General features: G+C 47.6%; 1 protein-coding gene across 1 annotated transcript in view; it reads right to left on the bottom strand.

Annotated features, from left to right (window-relative positions):
- Nucleotides 1–4,624: 4,624 nt before the first annotated feature.
- The window catches only part of LOC109698111 (uncharacterized), a 37,424-nt gene continuing 25,787 nt past the window's right edge, over nt 4,625–16,261 (bottom strand). Inside the window, exons 4-13 of the mRNA XM_074077806.1 lie at nt 15,045–15,233; nt 13,646–13,767; nt 13,217–13,275; nt 10,426–10,580; nt 9,829–9,894; nt 9,554–9,713; nt 8,591–8,752; nt 8,295–8,392; nt 6,722–6,801; nt 4,625–5,119 (exon numbers count right to left, since the gene is read on the bottom strand). Of these exons, the coding sequence (XP_073933907.1) occupies nt 5,078–5,119; nt 6,722–6,801; nt 8,295–8,392; nt 8,591–8,752; nt 9,554–9,713; nt 9,829–9,894; nt 10,426–10,580; nt 13,217–13,275; nt 13,646–13,767; nt 15,045–15,233 (1,133 nt within the window). The 3' untranslated portion in view covers nt 4,625–5,077. The remainder of the gene's footprint in view (nt 5,120–6,721; nt 6,802–8,294; nt 8,393–8,590; nt 8,753–9,553; nt 9,714–9,828; nt 9,895–10,425; nt 10,581–13,216; nt 13,276–13,645; nt 13,768–15,044; nt 15,234–16,261) is intronic.

Raw genomic sequence — 16,261 nt, 5'->3', positions numbered from 1 at the left:
ATTTGAATCTGAAGGCCCTAAGTCCCATCTTGGCCTCAGTCCTGTGACATCCTCAAGGTAATAGACCAGGATGGGGTGAGGCAGAAACAGCTAGGATGAAAGTTAGAGGAGGCAGAACTTCATGGTGTTATTCACCTTGTGTTATGGGGCATTTGGTTTAGGACAGGAGGTGAGAGGGTATTGGATGGGGACATTTACCAAGTAAAGATGGGCTCTAACATTGGTTGAGCATCTGTCCTTTGCCAGGGATCCTGTGTAGAGGTTTCTGTTTAATCCTCAAAGCAACTAGATCAACAAGTAGGTGTTATTAACTCTCACCATTTGGAGAGGTAATGACTCAGAAAGGCCAACTGGGAGGAAGTTCAAAAGCCCTGCACTTGCCCTAAAGCTCACAAGGAGAGAGAGATGTCGGGGGGTAAGGGGGCATAAGGATGTCATCCAAATAGAAGACATTCCTCACCTGAGTACCAGGAGGCAGCCCTGCCTGGGGCTGGGCAGGTTCAGAAGGCAGCAGGCCTAGGGAGTCACTTACCCATGCTGACAGCATTGTGATTGGGCAGGAGCTGGGGTACGAGGGTCAGCAGACAGAAAACCACTGTCCTCACCCTTGGCATCAGAGCGCTGAAGGTTCCACCTGCCCTTCGCACCTCTTGGAAGCTGGCAAAATGATTATCATCCAGGGAACCTCAGACATTAAAAAGGCCCCGGTGACCTTTGACCCCTGAAATACTGAAATTCTGGGGACCAGTATGAGCCTGAGGCAATCTGGGAGCTTCCCTCATGACTAGAGGTACAGGCCAAAGGGCAGTGGGAGGATTTCCCCGCTTGGACCAGACAACACCTAGGTATGAGGTAATCTGATTTATCACCTTAATGGAGGTGCACTACAGGCCCTGAAGCAGGCAGAGAGAAGAGAGAAGAGCCCCCAGAGGGAGGTGGACAGTCGGGGCCCAGCCTGAGCAGTAGACAAAAACAACTTGGGTTGGTCCCCATCTCTGGCAAGGAGACCCCTACTCAAGCCCATCCTCTGCCCTATGGGTACTTCAACAGGATATGGGGCACAAGTCATGGGCACACCTGGGCAGTGCCCAGCCTTGGGATGACTGGGAGCTCTTGAGTTTTTACGTTCAAGGGTGAAAATGCTTCCCCCACAAACACACCTTGGCCATCTGGACTGACCTTGCCCACTCCCAAGGTCAGCCAAGTGCTCACTCCTTAGCCTTTTGTGGTGTTCCACTCCTCACTCTTGGGGCCTGAGGTCTTCTATTCCAGGAACTGACCCTGGGTTTGTCTAGTGCCCCAGAGACCTCAGGTAGAGGTGGGCTTGGTCCTGCCCCAGTTGGAGCAGACCATGGGCTGGTGTCAAGGCACAGTCAGAATTGCCTTCCCCAGGCCCAGGAAGGACACTTCACTCTGCAGCTACACACACACACACACACACACACACACACAAAACCCTATCTTCTTACCTCCCAGCAAACCCAGGCCTGCAGCCAACTCCCTGGAGAGGGAGGAAAGAAACCCTCTGATGTCACTCTGCACTTTAACAATCGCTTTTATTGATAGGGAAATACCAGAGTAGGAGTCACCCAGGAGAAAACAAGGATGCCAGGAAACTTTAGACCCAGGGATGGAGTTTGAGGGTGAAGGTGAAGGAGGAGAAAAGCTGGCACACAGACACCACTGCCTCTTCACAGACCACAACGAGGGACTACCAGCCAAGTCTGTCACTCTGAGTACACCCACAGAGCCACTCAGCCTGGTATCAGTTTCCTCTTGGCCAACCAGGGGCACCTCTGGTGGGCTGTCTGTTATTCTCTTATCCAAATCTAGATGAGGAGTTGGAGACCCTGTTCCTCTCATGGAGTGCCTGTCATCACCTTTGGCCTCTGAATGTGGAGCTGGGGGTGAGAGAGACAGGTGAAGGCCAAGGGGTAGCCCAGGGTGGGGAGAGGCCTCAGGGGAGGTGGGGAGCCCCAGGGGAGACAGAGCTCTTGCCTGAGTCACCTCTGTGCTGGGGTCAAAATTCTCCAGGGCTGGCTGGAAGTGGCTGTGTCCTTTTTCAAGGCTGAACTTGTCCTCCTTCAGATTCCTGGTTGTGGGGAGAGATGTGGAGTGAGAGGGAGCCCTGAGGAGGCTAGGAGACACTGGTGGAGGGAGGGAGAGGCTGAGGAGGAGGTCCAGAGAAAGGAAGAGAGGGCTTCTGCCATTCAGCTCCTTGAAGGGGCCTCGGTTGTGAAGTAAGCCTGGGAAGCTACCCCATTGTGAACCAGGGATGGGAAGGACACATAGCTGCAGCCCCCATACCCACCTCGCACACCATATGACAAGGGGCAAAAGTCACCATGGAACAATCAGGCCACTGCCAAGGTGCTGGGGCAGTCCTGGGTTCCAACTACCAATCTGGGTGGAGTAGGAGAAAGCCACTTGAGTGACAGGTGTCCCCACCCATTGCTGTTCCATAGGAACAGTAACCACAGCAGTCAGAGTTCAGCTCTGACTGAACTCTCTTCCTTCCCTCTCTCTCTGGTTCTTGTGTATAACACTCTCTTCCTGAGTCCTGCAGGCCCTGCCTCCCTCCCTGTTGATCTCCAGGCCTAGTGACATCTTCCTGCTCCACCATTCCTCTGCTGTCTCCTCAGAGGGTCTCCTGTTCTGCCTGTCCTTTTAGGAGGCTCCTGGAGGCCCAGTCCCCACTCCCCTCATGTCCCATTCCCACCTTCTTCCACCCTGAACTGATAACACCCAGTGCCACCATCAGTTAGGCTACAGACCTCTTCCTCTCAACAACCCACCAGGCCCCCAATTCTATTCTACCTTCTAATTCTCTCATGGACACCCATCTCAGGCCCCAGGCACAGCTCAGGTTTCCCCGAGAATCCTCCCTCTCCACTCCCTTCTCAAGCCTCTAGCAGTCAGAGCTCAGGTCCAGCTGCCTCATCTGGCTGCCGCCTTTCCCCTTACTCCCCTAAGCTTCCTATCCTGTCACCTGGTCCCCAGCTTAATGCTGGCCCCTCAAATCCACCTGAATGGATCGTGCCTGGGATGCCCTTTCTCTGTCCCCTCGGAGACTGTTTGTGGCAGCAGGAAACCATTTCTGACTCAGTGCTCAGAGAACCAGACTCAACTCAGGCAACACCTCCTGGCTGGGCCAAGCCTATCCCTGTGCTCTGGTCATGTCTTGGGCTTGTCCCTACCATCACTCAGCAGAGTGGGTGTCTCACACCCTTGCCAGGGTGCTCTCTTGGGACAGGAGCTGGCTCTTAGCCACCCCAGTGCACAGGGCAGTCAAGAAGAACTGATGTGGGAAGGCTGGACTTGCTCAGGGCAGGGCCTGAGCAGAGGTGAGCCACACTGCTGTGAAAAGTGTTTTATGTGGACAGAGATCCATGTAGACAGCATAATGGCCGCATGAGCCAAAGGAAGCTAATGCACAAGGAGGCTCCATGGAGGGGGTGGCATCTCAACAAGATCTTGGACACAGAATGGGATTGGGACCTGCAGAGATGGGAGGTAGGAGCTTTCCAGATGATGGCACAGTGAGTGCAAAGGGAAAGAGGAGAGAGGGGCAAGCCCCAGGAGACTGAGAGAACCTGAGAAAGGAATGAGAGTCACTAAAGGACTTTGGAGGACTGAGTCAGGGAGCTACTGAGATGCACAAAACCAGGATGCAGCAGTAGATATAGGACAGGATGTCACTAGCCACAGCAAGGCAGGCAGGACACCCTGTCAAACCACAGTGCAGAGGCCTGGGCACCTTACCTGCTTCTCTGCACCCTTCAGTTCTGCCCCTCTCACCCACCCCTCCTTGCTCTGACAAGTACCTTCCCAAATGCCATTGTTTTGGAAGCCTCCAGTGAAGCCATAGTTCACCCACTCTTGTTACACATCGAACTTCTGCTTGCAGATGGAAGCACAGTGAACAGCTGGGGCAGGAAGTGCAGGAGAGAATTTAATGGACTCTCTCTCAATATTGGGATGTAACTGAGGTGCCTGAGGGGGAAGGCCTTCAGTAGGAAAAATCCCAAGTCACATGACCAGAAGCATAACAGAGCATCCCTAAAACATTAAGACTGACAGCAATGACCTGGTCCTTATTCAGCAGAACGCCAAATGGTCACATGACTTCCCCAAAATTTAGCCCTGCAAATCCATAATAAAGCTGGAAATAAAACCCAGGCCTCCCAGTTCTAAAAGCAAAACGTGGAGAATTTGGTTCTCTCCTGTGGAACTGAGTCCCTGTCTCTTGTGGCTGAGTGGGTGTGGTCCTGACTCCTGTATCCCTCTGGGCCTGCAGGAGATGTTGGAGATTTGGGATGTTACCTTCCTGGCTGAGTTATCTCTCTCTCTCTCTCTCTCTCTCTCTCTCTCTCTCTCTCTCTCTCTCTCTCTCTCTCTCTCTCTATCTCTCTCTCTCTCAGTCCCTCTCTCGCTCCCTCCCTCCCACTCTCTTACTCTGCCTATGTCTTGAGACTCACACTCACCAGCCCTGCGACCTGGCGGAAGAAAGAGAGAGAGATCAGTGAGCAAGACCTAGGAGCCTAGGAGCCAGGAGAATTGTAACAAAATTGCTTTCATTGTTTTTAGTTTTTATAAATACATATTATTGACTGATAAGTCAGAATTCATAAAAATAATAACTTTAATAATACATTATTACAAATATCACTGTGCTATATAGTTTAAAAGAAATGATTTTCATGAAGACAAGATACAATATTTCATATAAGTTTTGTAGAAGTTAGGTATAGTCCAGTGTTGGCAAGATCAAGGCTACAAACAGGTCTGTGGTGCTCTCCTTGGTGCTGAATGTGGCCAGTGAGCTGAAGCACCTCTCAGGCAGATGGGCAGGAAGGCCTCGCCTGACTGCATGACAAGCCATGGGAGCTTCCACAGTGTTTGCATTTGAGTTCTTAGCTCGGTGTGTCTCTCCTCTTCTTACTCTTGGTAAACACAAGGGTCATTTCTTATCAAGTCCCCATGGAAAGCTCTCCATGAGGAAATGTTCCACCAAGCTTGGCCAAGCTGGGGTCTTCACTGCCAAGGCACCACAGAGCCATGCAAAACTGTCTTTGCTTTACAATGCTGTCGTTATCACCTGGGGCCTCTGAATATGGACCTGAAAAGAGAGGCAGAGTGAGGTGAAGTTGGGCCCATGAAAAATCTGGTTTTGGAGGCATAAGAGACTTGGGCCTAAGGCTATGCTCAGCCTGGAACTTGTCCTATTACCTGGAGTCTAGCACAGACTGCATCTTCTCTTCCCAAACATGCAAGCTTACAGGCAGTCTGGCAGGGATGTCATTTGTGCCCCCTCTCCCCAAGGTTCTCTGTCTAGGAAGCACAGCAGCTGAAGCCACACTCTTTGTATTTCTTCTGCCCTCAAATATCCACATTAATTTGGTCAGCATGGATGGCTACACTTTACCCAAGTGGCCAATGCTGGCCTTAGTCCGGAGGACAACCTGACATTTTGTATCTCTTCAGTGACATTATAGCTTTATCTACCACATGCCAAAAATGTTTTGGCTAAATCTAATCAAGACTCTAGACCTGACCTTCACTTTATAGGAATTTCCAAAAACTGAGGGACAAGTTAAGTGACATCATGAGGACAGAATCAGACAAATCTGAGTGCGAGACTCTCTAAAAGACAACCATCCTAGACTTTTAAAAAATACAATATGTTTTTTTAAAACAGGAGGCAATTTGAGATGAAAAGACCAAAGAGACACAACAAAAGTCAGTGAGTGAAGTTTGCTGTATCCATGTCTGAAAAAATGGCTGGTTGAGTGGCTCAACTGGTAGACTGCCTGCCTAGCAAGCGTGAGGCCCTGAGTTCAAACCCTAGTACCGTCAAAAAAATACTTATAATAGGCCAGTTGGGAAATTGGATATTGGATGCTGTTGTGGTGCAATAATGGTTTTGGTGAAATAACGTTTGCAACTGATTGCCAAGTGGTCCAGCAAAGATTAGATGAATAAACAGATATGAAGAAAGAAAATATAACATGTTAGCATTGGATGGGACATAGAAGTATTTATTGTATCATTATTTTGACATTGACATGTGCTGAAAAATTAAAATAACTCAAAGGCACATGCCTGTAATCCCAGTTCTCAGCTGTCAGAGACAGGAGGATAGCAAGTTCAAGACCATCTGGGCACCAGTGGCTCGTACCTATAATCCTAGCTACTCAGAAGACAGAGATCAAGAGGACCGGGGTTCAAAGCAGACATTGGGAAATAGTTCACAAGACCCTATCTCAAAAATACCAAACATCGGGTTGGGATGTAGCTCAGTGGTACAGCACTTGCCTAGCATGCGTGAGGCCCTGGGTTCGATCCCAGCACCAAAAAAGAAAAGACAAAAAAAAATACCCAACACCAAAAAAAAGGGCTGGTTCAAATCCCCAGTACCACTACAAAACAAAAACAAGTTTGAAACCAGTTTGGGCAACCTAGCAAGACCTCATCTCAAAAATAAAATAAAAACTGGCCATCAGTGACACATTAAAGTGGAGAAGGAAAGCAGAGTGTCAAGACGGCAGATGCCAGCTGCTCTATCTCCCTGACCTGCTGTTCCCAGAGTCAGGTTCAGTGTCTGCAGCACGGTCTGGAAACTGTTTGGGAACAACAAACTGTCAATGTGACTTTGTTTTCCCAAAGGCCCTAACCATGTAGGAGAGATGAGGTCTCAGGAGGAGGAGGGTGAGCGTCTTACCTTTGTCTCAGGGTTGATGTGGCTCAGGGAAGCCTCAAAGTTGCTGTACACAGAGTCAACGTGAGTGCAATCTTCCCGATCTAGAGGGGGAGAAAGCCCCCCAGAGACAGATGGTTAGGAAGGCAAACTCTGGTCTCTCTCAAAGCCCAGCCAGTGGAGGGTGAGGGGTTCACCCTGCTCCCATGACACTGAAACCATCAACAATGTAGTGGACGACCTAAATTATTCCAGCACTCCCTGAGACAATCTTCACTGGGGATCGAGCTCAGGGCCTTGTGCTTGCTTGGCAGGCGCTCTCCCACTTGAGCCAGGCTCCTAGTCCTTTTGCTTTTAGCTCATTCTTCAGATAGGGTTTCACACTTCTGCCTGGGTCAGCCTTGAATCTGGATCCTCTTATCTCTGCTGGGATTACAGGCATGTGTCACCACACTCAGCCCCTGATGTAAGCATTTTAAGGCCATAAATTGCTGAGCACAGTTGTAGCTGCCAAGTTTTGATACCAAGTTTTTAGTGATTATTTACATGCACATATTGTCTAGCTTCGACTATAATTTCTTGTTAAGTATTTCATAAGTTCTGTACAAACTTAAATTTTTTCCAGGATTTTACTTTCATTTTTCTAGAAGTATTTTTGTCACTAATTTCAAAATTACTTGCATTGTGGTCAGATAATCATTTAAACATTTTTTTGAAATTTGTTGAGGATTTTTTGTGGCCTGGTATGCACCCATTCTTACAAATTTTCCATGTAATTTTTTCTGAGACAGCTTCATTAGGTAGCCCAGGCTGATCTTGAACTTGAGGTTCACTTGCCTCAGTCTCCCAAGTACTAGGGTTTGAACTCAGGGCCTTAATCTTGCCTGTCAGGCAGGTACACTACTGTATCAGCCACATTCCCCTAGGACCCCTTTCTTAGAAAAATTTCCACCTTTAAAATTTAAAATTTAAAGGCCTTCTTTCTAGAAATTTTAACGTGCATTCAATATTACAAAATCTATTATTAATCCTTAGATAATATGAAACTCACATATTTCGCTCTCTTTCTCTCTCTCTTTTCTTTCTTTCTATTTTTGGAAACACTGGAGTTTGAACTCAGGGCCTCATGCTTTCTAGGCAGGCACTCTTATGGCTTGAGCCTTTTTTGTGATTTTTTTTGATATAGGGTCTTTCAAACTATTTGCCTGGAGCTGACTTCAAACCTTGATCCTCCTAATCTCTTTCTCCTGAGTAGCTGGGTTTATAGGTGTGAGCCACTGATGCCTGGCAAAACTCACATGTTAGTGTGTTCACCTATACCTGAGCACTAACCTATGTCCATACAAACATAGCTTTGTGTTCTAGAGAAATCTACCACCATTATATGACCTGCGCCTCCTCACCAGTCTAGTCATGCCATGCCCACATGTGTGTCCCATCCAGGGTCTGGCAGGAGTCAGCTGTGAAAATGGAATTACCAAATATTTTGGGTAGGTACATCTTCCCTTCCCTCCTTTAAGCCCCACCATCTTTCCGTGGGCTTCTCTGTGTGTCACCAAGTTGGAGCCATTCTAAGCCCAGCTGGAATTGCCAATACCTTCAGAGACATCAAAACCAATGTTTTGGAAGGTCCCAGGGGCTGGTCTGCCGTCCTCTTCATTCCACTTGTACAACTGAGTAACTCTGAACTTTTGCCTGTTGATTGAAATACCACAGACACCCCATTATCATCACAGAGCAGGAACAAGGACCTGAAGACAAGTTACATCCCTGTCTCCAGCTCCCCACTGTCCATTTTGAGGATGGAGGGATTAAAGATGGAGGAATCTGAGGAGGAGGAGGAAGAGGAGAAAGACCTGTAAGAAAAAGGAAGAAAAGACAGAAGTAGCTCACCTTTTTGCTTCTCTCTTGAAAAAGAACACAAACACCAGGACAATGACAAGGGCCACCAGCAACACTGCGCCCACTGCCCCCAGGAGCCCATACACCAGGCTCTTCTGGACACCCCAGTCACAGGTTTCTCCAGTGTACCAGTGGGTATCTGTTGTCAGGCATCTGAGATGGAAAAGAGGGGCAGAGAGGAGAGAACAAAGTCAGCTGGACCCTGGTCCCACGCGTAACTACTAATACAGGGAAGAAGTCTGTAATGACCCCAAGGGGATAGACAAAGAATAAATCTAGTCAACCTGGGCTGCTCCTTCAATGAGCCCAACATTCAGCTCCAGGCTTCTGGATTTGGCCTCCTGTAGCAACCCAGAACCTAGAATGCCTGGCCAGTTTATTTTCTTTTATTTTATTTATGTGAGACAAGGTCTCCCTATGTATTGTCCTTGAACTCATAATTTTTCTGCCTCAGCATCTTGAGAACTGGGATTACAGGCATGCACCATCATGCTTGGATATTAATATGCAATGCCTGTCTTGGCTTTCCTACTTCCTGTGAGTGCGCTTTGCAGACTCTTCCCACACACACATACCCCAGAAGAACGTGTGTATCCTTCTTTCTCTATTTTGCCAGCATGGGACAGTGTTCTTTCCCTGGAAAGGAGGCCCTGTTCTCCCTGCCATACTGGGAGCTTCCTGAAGCTGGGGTCTTCCTTCTACTCCCTCAGAACTTGTCACTGACCTCAGCCTCACCATCACAGAGATGACACCGGGTTAGGCAGCTCTCAAGCCACTCTTGTTCTATTCTGGACCTGGCCTTAGGGCTTGGGCATGCTTGTCCCTCCAAACCCAATCAAATTCCTTTGTGTGACTGAATGCATTCAAGACACCCAGGGACCTTGGCCTTCAGGCAGCCTCTTGGGTGGGGTCTGAGGGAGAGAGGCTAGGTTGGGGTCAGGGTGGGGTACTTACAAGCACTGGGGGCCACTGCGCTGTAGCTGGCACTTGCCATAGTGGCAGTCCAGGGAGGTGTTGAAGCCGGACATGCAGGGAGTGACACAGTACAGCTTGCCATCCTTGTATTCTGGCGTGAAGTAGGCAGCAAACTCCTTGCCAGCTGATTGGCATTCCTCTGAGGGGACCCAAAAGAGCAGCCATGATCAGGGGGGTGGGAGTCCTACCTGGCTCCTCCTTGATCCACTCCACTGCCTCCCAAGACCTTCTCAAAAGCCGCTAACATCACCTACCTTCAGGATTGACTGTAACCGTAATATTTTGCACCGCAGTGGCAGTTGAGTTGAAACACAGTAAGGCTGTGAAGGAAACACAAAGTCCCTTAGAATAAGCTTATCAGCCTCAGGTGGCTGAGGGGTGTGTGTGTGTGTGTGTGTGTGTGTGTGTGTGTGTGTGTGCATGTGACAGGAATGGGGCTGTGACAGGGAGGTAGGAAACTGAACCTTGCAAAGGTGGAACACCAATCTTCCTCCCAGCTCTCTACATCAGCCTCCCTTCAGCTGTCCTGCTCATCTTGGGTCCTTTTTTGTCCACACTGTCCTCTGTCACAATCCCCACACCACTCACTATACAGAAAACTCACAGCATGACAAGTTTTTTGTGAGAGCCACTCTCCTGGTCACCTTTATACTGGTGGCCATTGGGATTATCTTGCATCTCTACCATCTTTTGCACACTTCTTGGAATCTGCCAGTCTAGTGACAAGGGCCAGGACTGATTCCTGCATCTCAGTGTCCTGCAATTCCCACTGTCTTTCTCCTGTCCATTGCCCCAAAGTGACAAACATTAAACCATCTCTGAACATTGCTCTGTCCCTGGGAGAAATTTACTTGCGCAGTAATTAGTGCTGTTGCTCGTTTGCATTTTGGTTGCATTCTGGATTTTTTCTTCCACCTGCAGTTTGGCTTGGTTGAATATTTCCTTGTATGCAGGGGTATAATGGGTCTTCAAGAGGACGTCATGTTTCACAACCACACTGCCAGGCCTAGTAGGGAGGGATGACATCTTTGAGCATCTTCTCATGGTCAGCCCTTGTGCTCACACTACCCACCCCTTCCCCAGGCAGGTTCTGCTCTCCTGGGAAGGAGGGATATTTAAAATAATGACCCAGCACTTCTTGGTCAAGTGCTCTGTTCCAGGCACAGCACGAGGTGCTTTCCCATAGGTCATCACAAAATGCTCTGTGCAAAGCAGGCTGAATGGCTCAAGTGGTAGAGCACCTGCCAAGCAAACACAAGGCCCTGAGTTCAAACCCAAGTACCACGCCTGTTAAAAAAAAAAAACCCGAAACAACAACAAAAACAACTGACCTATGCCTAAAAGAACTCTTCTACAAAGAAAGGCTCAGCATCAAACACAGACACAGGTTGGAGACTACAGAAAAGGCCATCTTTAAACTGTCACTAGATGTAACCAAGAAAGAGATTGAGGTGTCCTGAAGGGGCCTTGGCCACAGGGCAGGAACTCACATCAAGGGGTCTAACAGTGGTCATGAATCCCTACATATGGTGGAGGTGGGGGGCTGCAGGAGGTCTTGAGTCCCTAAGGACAGTATGCAAAATTTGAAGGTGCACTCATGCATTTTTTCTTATCATCCATATTCTTATCAACTCTAAAATGGTCTTCAATACCTAAAAGGTTAAAATTTCAATCCAAAGTCCCAAGTTTTAGGACTTGGAAGCCAGGGTCAACACCATCAAGAGTCCAGAACTAGGTTTTTCCCAGCTCCTTTCCTCTTCCCTAACTCTGAATCCATTAGAGTAGGCAAACTTCTTTCTTTCTTTCTTTCTTTCTTCTTTTCTCTCTTTCTTTCTTTCTTTCAGACAGGGACTCTCTCTGTAGCCCAGGTTGCCCTTGAACTTAAGAATCTCCTGTCTCTGACTCCCAAGTACTGGGATTAAAGGCCAGTGTCACCACACCCAGATTCTTTTTATTTATTTCATTTTATTTATAAATTTTTTTGGTGGACCTGGGGTTTGAACTCAGGGCTTCACACTTTCGAAGCAGGCACTCTACTGCTTGAGCCACACCTCCAGCCCATTTTGCTCTGGTTATTTTGGAGATAGGGTCTCATGAACTATTTGCCTGGGCTGGCCTTGAACCTGATCTCACCTTCCAAATAGCTAGGATTACAGATGTGAGCCACTGCGCCTGGCTAGTTTTGTTTTCCATTGGTTGAAAGTTCCTTATAAAAATTATCAATCATGACTGTGAGAAGCCATGAGAAGAGAGATTGTCTTCATGACCTTGGGGAGGTGGTGGGGGATCCCATGCCAGTCCAGTTAGCCAGAGCCATTCAAAGAGTTTCATAAAATTGGAGCGAATGAAACACAAAAGGTTCTATGAGGGTGGAATAAATATAGATGAGTGGAAGAGAACACTGCACAGGTGTACACCTGGAAACCTTTTCACTTCGGTCTCCTCCTCATGTTAAAATGTTTAGCTTCTTCTCTGAAAACTAATGGGGTGTCCCTCACTCATGACACAGCTTCCAGGTTTTCCAGATTGTCTGCCTGTCCCTAACAAAACAGGATTTCTGTTTTAATCTCGGCTCACCATTCTATAATCTATCCCTCAGGCAAAACATTGAATCTCTCTGAGCCTTGGTTTCTCATCTGTACAATGGGTACAGTTCCACTGGCCGCTCCCACACACTGCTTATAAACTTTCAATAGGAAGTGTGTATGGAATCACTGTTGAGGGGTGTTGTGGGATGAGTTCAGTCCCTCACAAATTCAGATGTTGTGATGGTTAATCTTGTTTGTCAGCTTGGTTGGATTAGAAGATTAGTAAAGAAACCTCTGGGTATGTCAACTCTGAATGTGGGTGGCATCAATTTTATTGGATGGGGACTTGGATAGAATAAAAGAGGATAAGGGAGAGAGCCAGCTGGTGCAGTCACTTTCTCTCTCTCTCTCTCTCTCTCTCTCTCTCTCTCTCTCTCTCTCTCTCTCTCTCTCTCTTCTCTCTCCTTTCTGGCCACCATGAAATGAACTGCTGTGATCCACTATGTCCTTCCTGCCATGATAAACTGAAGCCTGTGAAACCATCAGCCAAAATAAACCCTTCATCCTTCAACTTGCTGTGTTAGGTATTTTTGTCACATAATGGAAAGTGCCATTAATATGGATGTTAAAGCTTTAACCCCCAAACCTCAGACAAGAGGATGGTGAGTTTGAGGACAGTCTGGGTTACATAGTGAAACCGTGTCTTAATTTTAAAAAAAAAGGAAATTTGGACAAATAGCTGGGTTATGCACACAGAGAAAAGGCCATGTGGGGACACAGCAAGAAGTCTGCTATTGGGGCTGGTGAAGTGGCTCAAGAGGTAAAGCTAGTGTGAGGCCCTGAGTTCAAACTCCAGTACTGCCCCCTGCCCTGCCAACAAAAAAAAAATAGGTAGCTATCAGTAAGCCAAGGAGAAATCAACCCTGCTGATGCCTTGGTCTCAGATTTCCAACCTTCTCAGCTGTGAGTGATAACTTTCTGTTCAGTCACGTAGTCCATGGTGCTCTGTCATGGCAGACCTCAAAGGTACCACAGGCACAGTTACAATTACTTTATAATTGTGACTATTGCTTCTGCTCTAAAGCCCCTCTTCTTAGCAGCCCCAGATACTCACCTCAGCTCTGTGATGTTGACCCCCTCATACTCGGAAATTCCAGAATAAATAATTTTCATCTGAAAGGCAAGGGGCCACTGTGTCATGAAAGAGGTCCCATTTGGGGCCTGCTGTGCCTTTCTGTGGAACATCAGAAAAGCAAAGGATGGCTGCCCCGTCCTATAGCACCCCACAAACACACTCATAGACACTCATCCTCATCCCCAGTCACTGGTATACTGGCCAAATGGAGAGCTCCTTCCTAGAGACCAGCGCCGCCCTGGCACCCCCCATATCCCCCAGGCTTTGAAAAGCCCTGAGAATTTGGGGGGAGGGACTGAAAACCTCACACCCTTCTAACAAGGGAATGGCTTTTAGTTTTCTTAATCCCTCCAGGGTCCTGCCTGGGGGCAACTGAGCAGCTCTGGGTATGTGCTGTCCCAGGTTTACCTGTTCTGAGAATGTCTCATTGAACTTTTTAAATTCCTCAGAAGACCGGTTCTGAAGCTCATCATGGTACACCTGGTTAGTGACTGTCACGGTCAGTTCCACTTCGGCAAAGACTGTCTGGTCTGCAGGGGAAAGAACAAAGCACCACTCAGAGAGCAAAGCACCCCCCTCCCGAGCTCCTGTTACAGAGGTCTGCACCCCAGCAACCCCACCATGGGTGTAGAAGGAGAGCCAGGCTCCCCTGACACTCAGTGCCCTGCAGGGAAGGGAAAACACCATACTCAGGGCTTACAGATGGAGGCTGAGGGACCTTGAGGCTTAAATTCTCATAGGATACTCCTCACGCTTTGGTTTCTGCTCCAGCATACCCAGACGCTCCTTGGTTTATAACGGGCTACCTCCTGATAAGCCCATCATAATTGAACATATAAATTGAAAAGAAATTTAATCCTTCTAACTTAACAGGGCACACTGTAAAGTGCTGGTTGTTTCCTCTTGTGAGCGTGCAGCTGCCTGGGAGGTGAAGCTAAGCATAGTAAGAAAGGATGGTGCCACAATCATTAGTCCAGCTAAAGATTCACATTCAATTTTTATTTGGCAATACTGGAGTTTGCACTCAGGACCCTGCACTTCCTAGGCAAGCACTCTGCCACTTGAGTTATATCTCCCGTCCTTTTTGCTTTAGGTTATTTTTCAGACAGAGTCTTCCATTTTTTTACCAGGGCTAGGCCTAGATTGTGATACTCTTCTCTACCTCCTGCAGGTAGGATTGCAAACACGTACCACCATACTCAGCTTATTTGTTGAGATGGGGTCTCACTAACTTTTTGCCCAGACTGGCCTCAAACCAAGATCTTCCCAATCTCCACCCCAGAATCCTGGATTATAAGCATAAGCTACTGCACCCAAGGTACATTCAAAACTTTATGAATTGCATTGAACTTGCATTGTCTTGGCACAATCATAAGTGAAAAAGTACTGTTGAACCATCTTATCTTGGGGACCTTGTGTTCTCTGCTTTTCTTTTAAGACAGGATCTCACTATGCAACCTAGGCTGGTCTTATACTCTCAATCCTCCTGCCTTAGTCTCCTGAGTTCTGGGATTACAGATGTCTACCACCATGCCTGGCCTTGCAGTCATTTGTTTTTTGTGTGTTTTTATGGTAAAATTCAGTGCCAAATTTGTATTTTGTTCGAAAATATAGCTTGTTGATTTATTCATTTTTAATGTTTAATGTTTCATGTTTAATGTTTTTAACTCTTTTACTACTAGCTTGGGGTAAAAAGTCCCAGAAGAGACCAGATTCTTGAATCATGATGGGGCAGGAGCAGGGGTTTGATGTGGGTTGCTGGTCTAGGTGTTGGGGAGAGGAGGGCCCTCCCTGGGGTCTCACTTACCTATCTCAATGCTGTCAACCACTTCCTCACACCTTGGGCCATAGTAGAGGCTGGTGCACTGGCACTTGAGCCCATCCCAGAGGCCTCCATTCTGGCAGACATTGATCAGAAATTGACATCGCTCTCCTGTGTATGCACCAGGGCAAACACAGCCACCTCCTATCCATTGCCCTCCATTGGAGCAGGTCCCTGAAAGAGACAACTAGTCAACCACACATACTCGATCAGCATATTAAGTGTGTTTTCAAAGATATTGTCTACTTTGATACTGTCATGAGACCCTGGGAGACACAGGATAGTCGGTGTCATCCTCACTTTACACACAGCAGAAGAGACATGAATACAGGCTGAGAGGCCCATATAAGGATCCAGGTACAGGAAGACTTGACTCGTTCTTGGAGTCCAGCTTGCTTTACTTCAGCTCAGAAATGTGAGAAGAGAAATCTGTTGTTGTGAGAGGCAAGCCAACCATCATGGCTGAGAAAAATGAAACAGGAGACAGAGACTAAGTGAATCCAGGAGAAAGTGGCCTTATGAGATTGCACAGGACTGTGAGTGAACATTGTCATTGTCCCTCAATACATGCTGCAGAAGACCTTGCAATAGCACTTGTTACTGCCACAATTGTTTATGATTACTTTCTTACTTCCTGGGACATGGAGAAGGAGGGAGGAATATAGATGTGTTGAGATGATTATCCACAATTCTTGATCATGCATGTGGATCTATCCAGAAAATCTGAAGCTGTCTTTGACTATTCTTGAAAAATAACTGTGCTTGTGTAGACAGAATTCAGGGTGCATTTTGTCTGCGGAAGCACACAAAGCATGGGTGTATCTGAAAGACCTGCCTTATCTTGGCTCTCTGGTCTTCTCCAAACTCAGAGAGCCAGGGCCACAGACATGACAGTCACATCATGAAACCTTGTCTCTGCTCCAAGATCCTCAGGAAGAATGGAACAGAGAAGTCAAGGGTTCTGAGAATGCTGCAGACAAATAAATCCTAAATCATCCCAATATCCCATCCAACTTTCCCCACCCCCTCTCCATTCCTTCCTCTCTTCCTTCTCCACTCTCTACCCTTTTCTACTGAAGATGCCCTGACCTCATCTAGGAGCTGAAGCACAGGTTGGTGAGTTGCTGCTAGGGTGTATTCACCTGTTGCCCAACAATCTAAAAGGAAGACCAACCTCTGGGGAATAGGAGGGTAGAAGAGAA

Source organism: Castor canadensis, chromosome 6, assembly GCF_047511655.1.
Source record: "Castor canadensis chromosome 6, mCasCan1.hap1v2, whole genome shotgun sequence".
NCBI lineage: Eukaryota > Metazoa > Chordata > Mammalia > Rodentia > Castoridae > Castor > Castor canadensis.
Note: the sequence above shows the minus strand (reverse complement) of the source record. Positions and strands in the feature narration are given on the sequence as shown.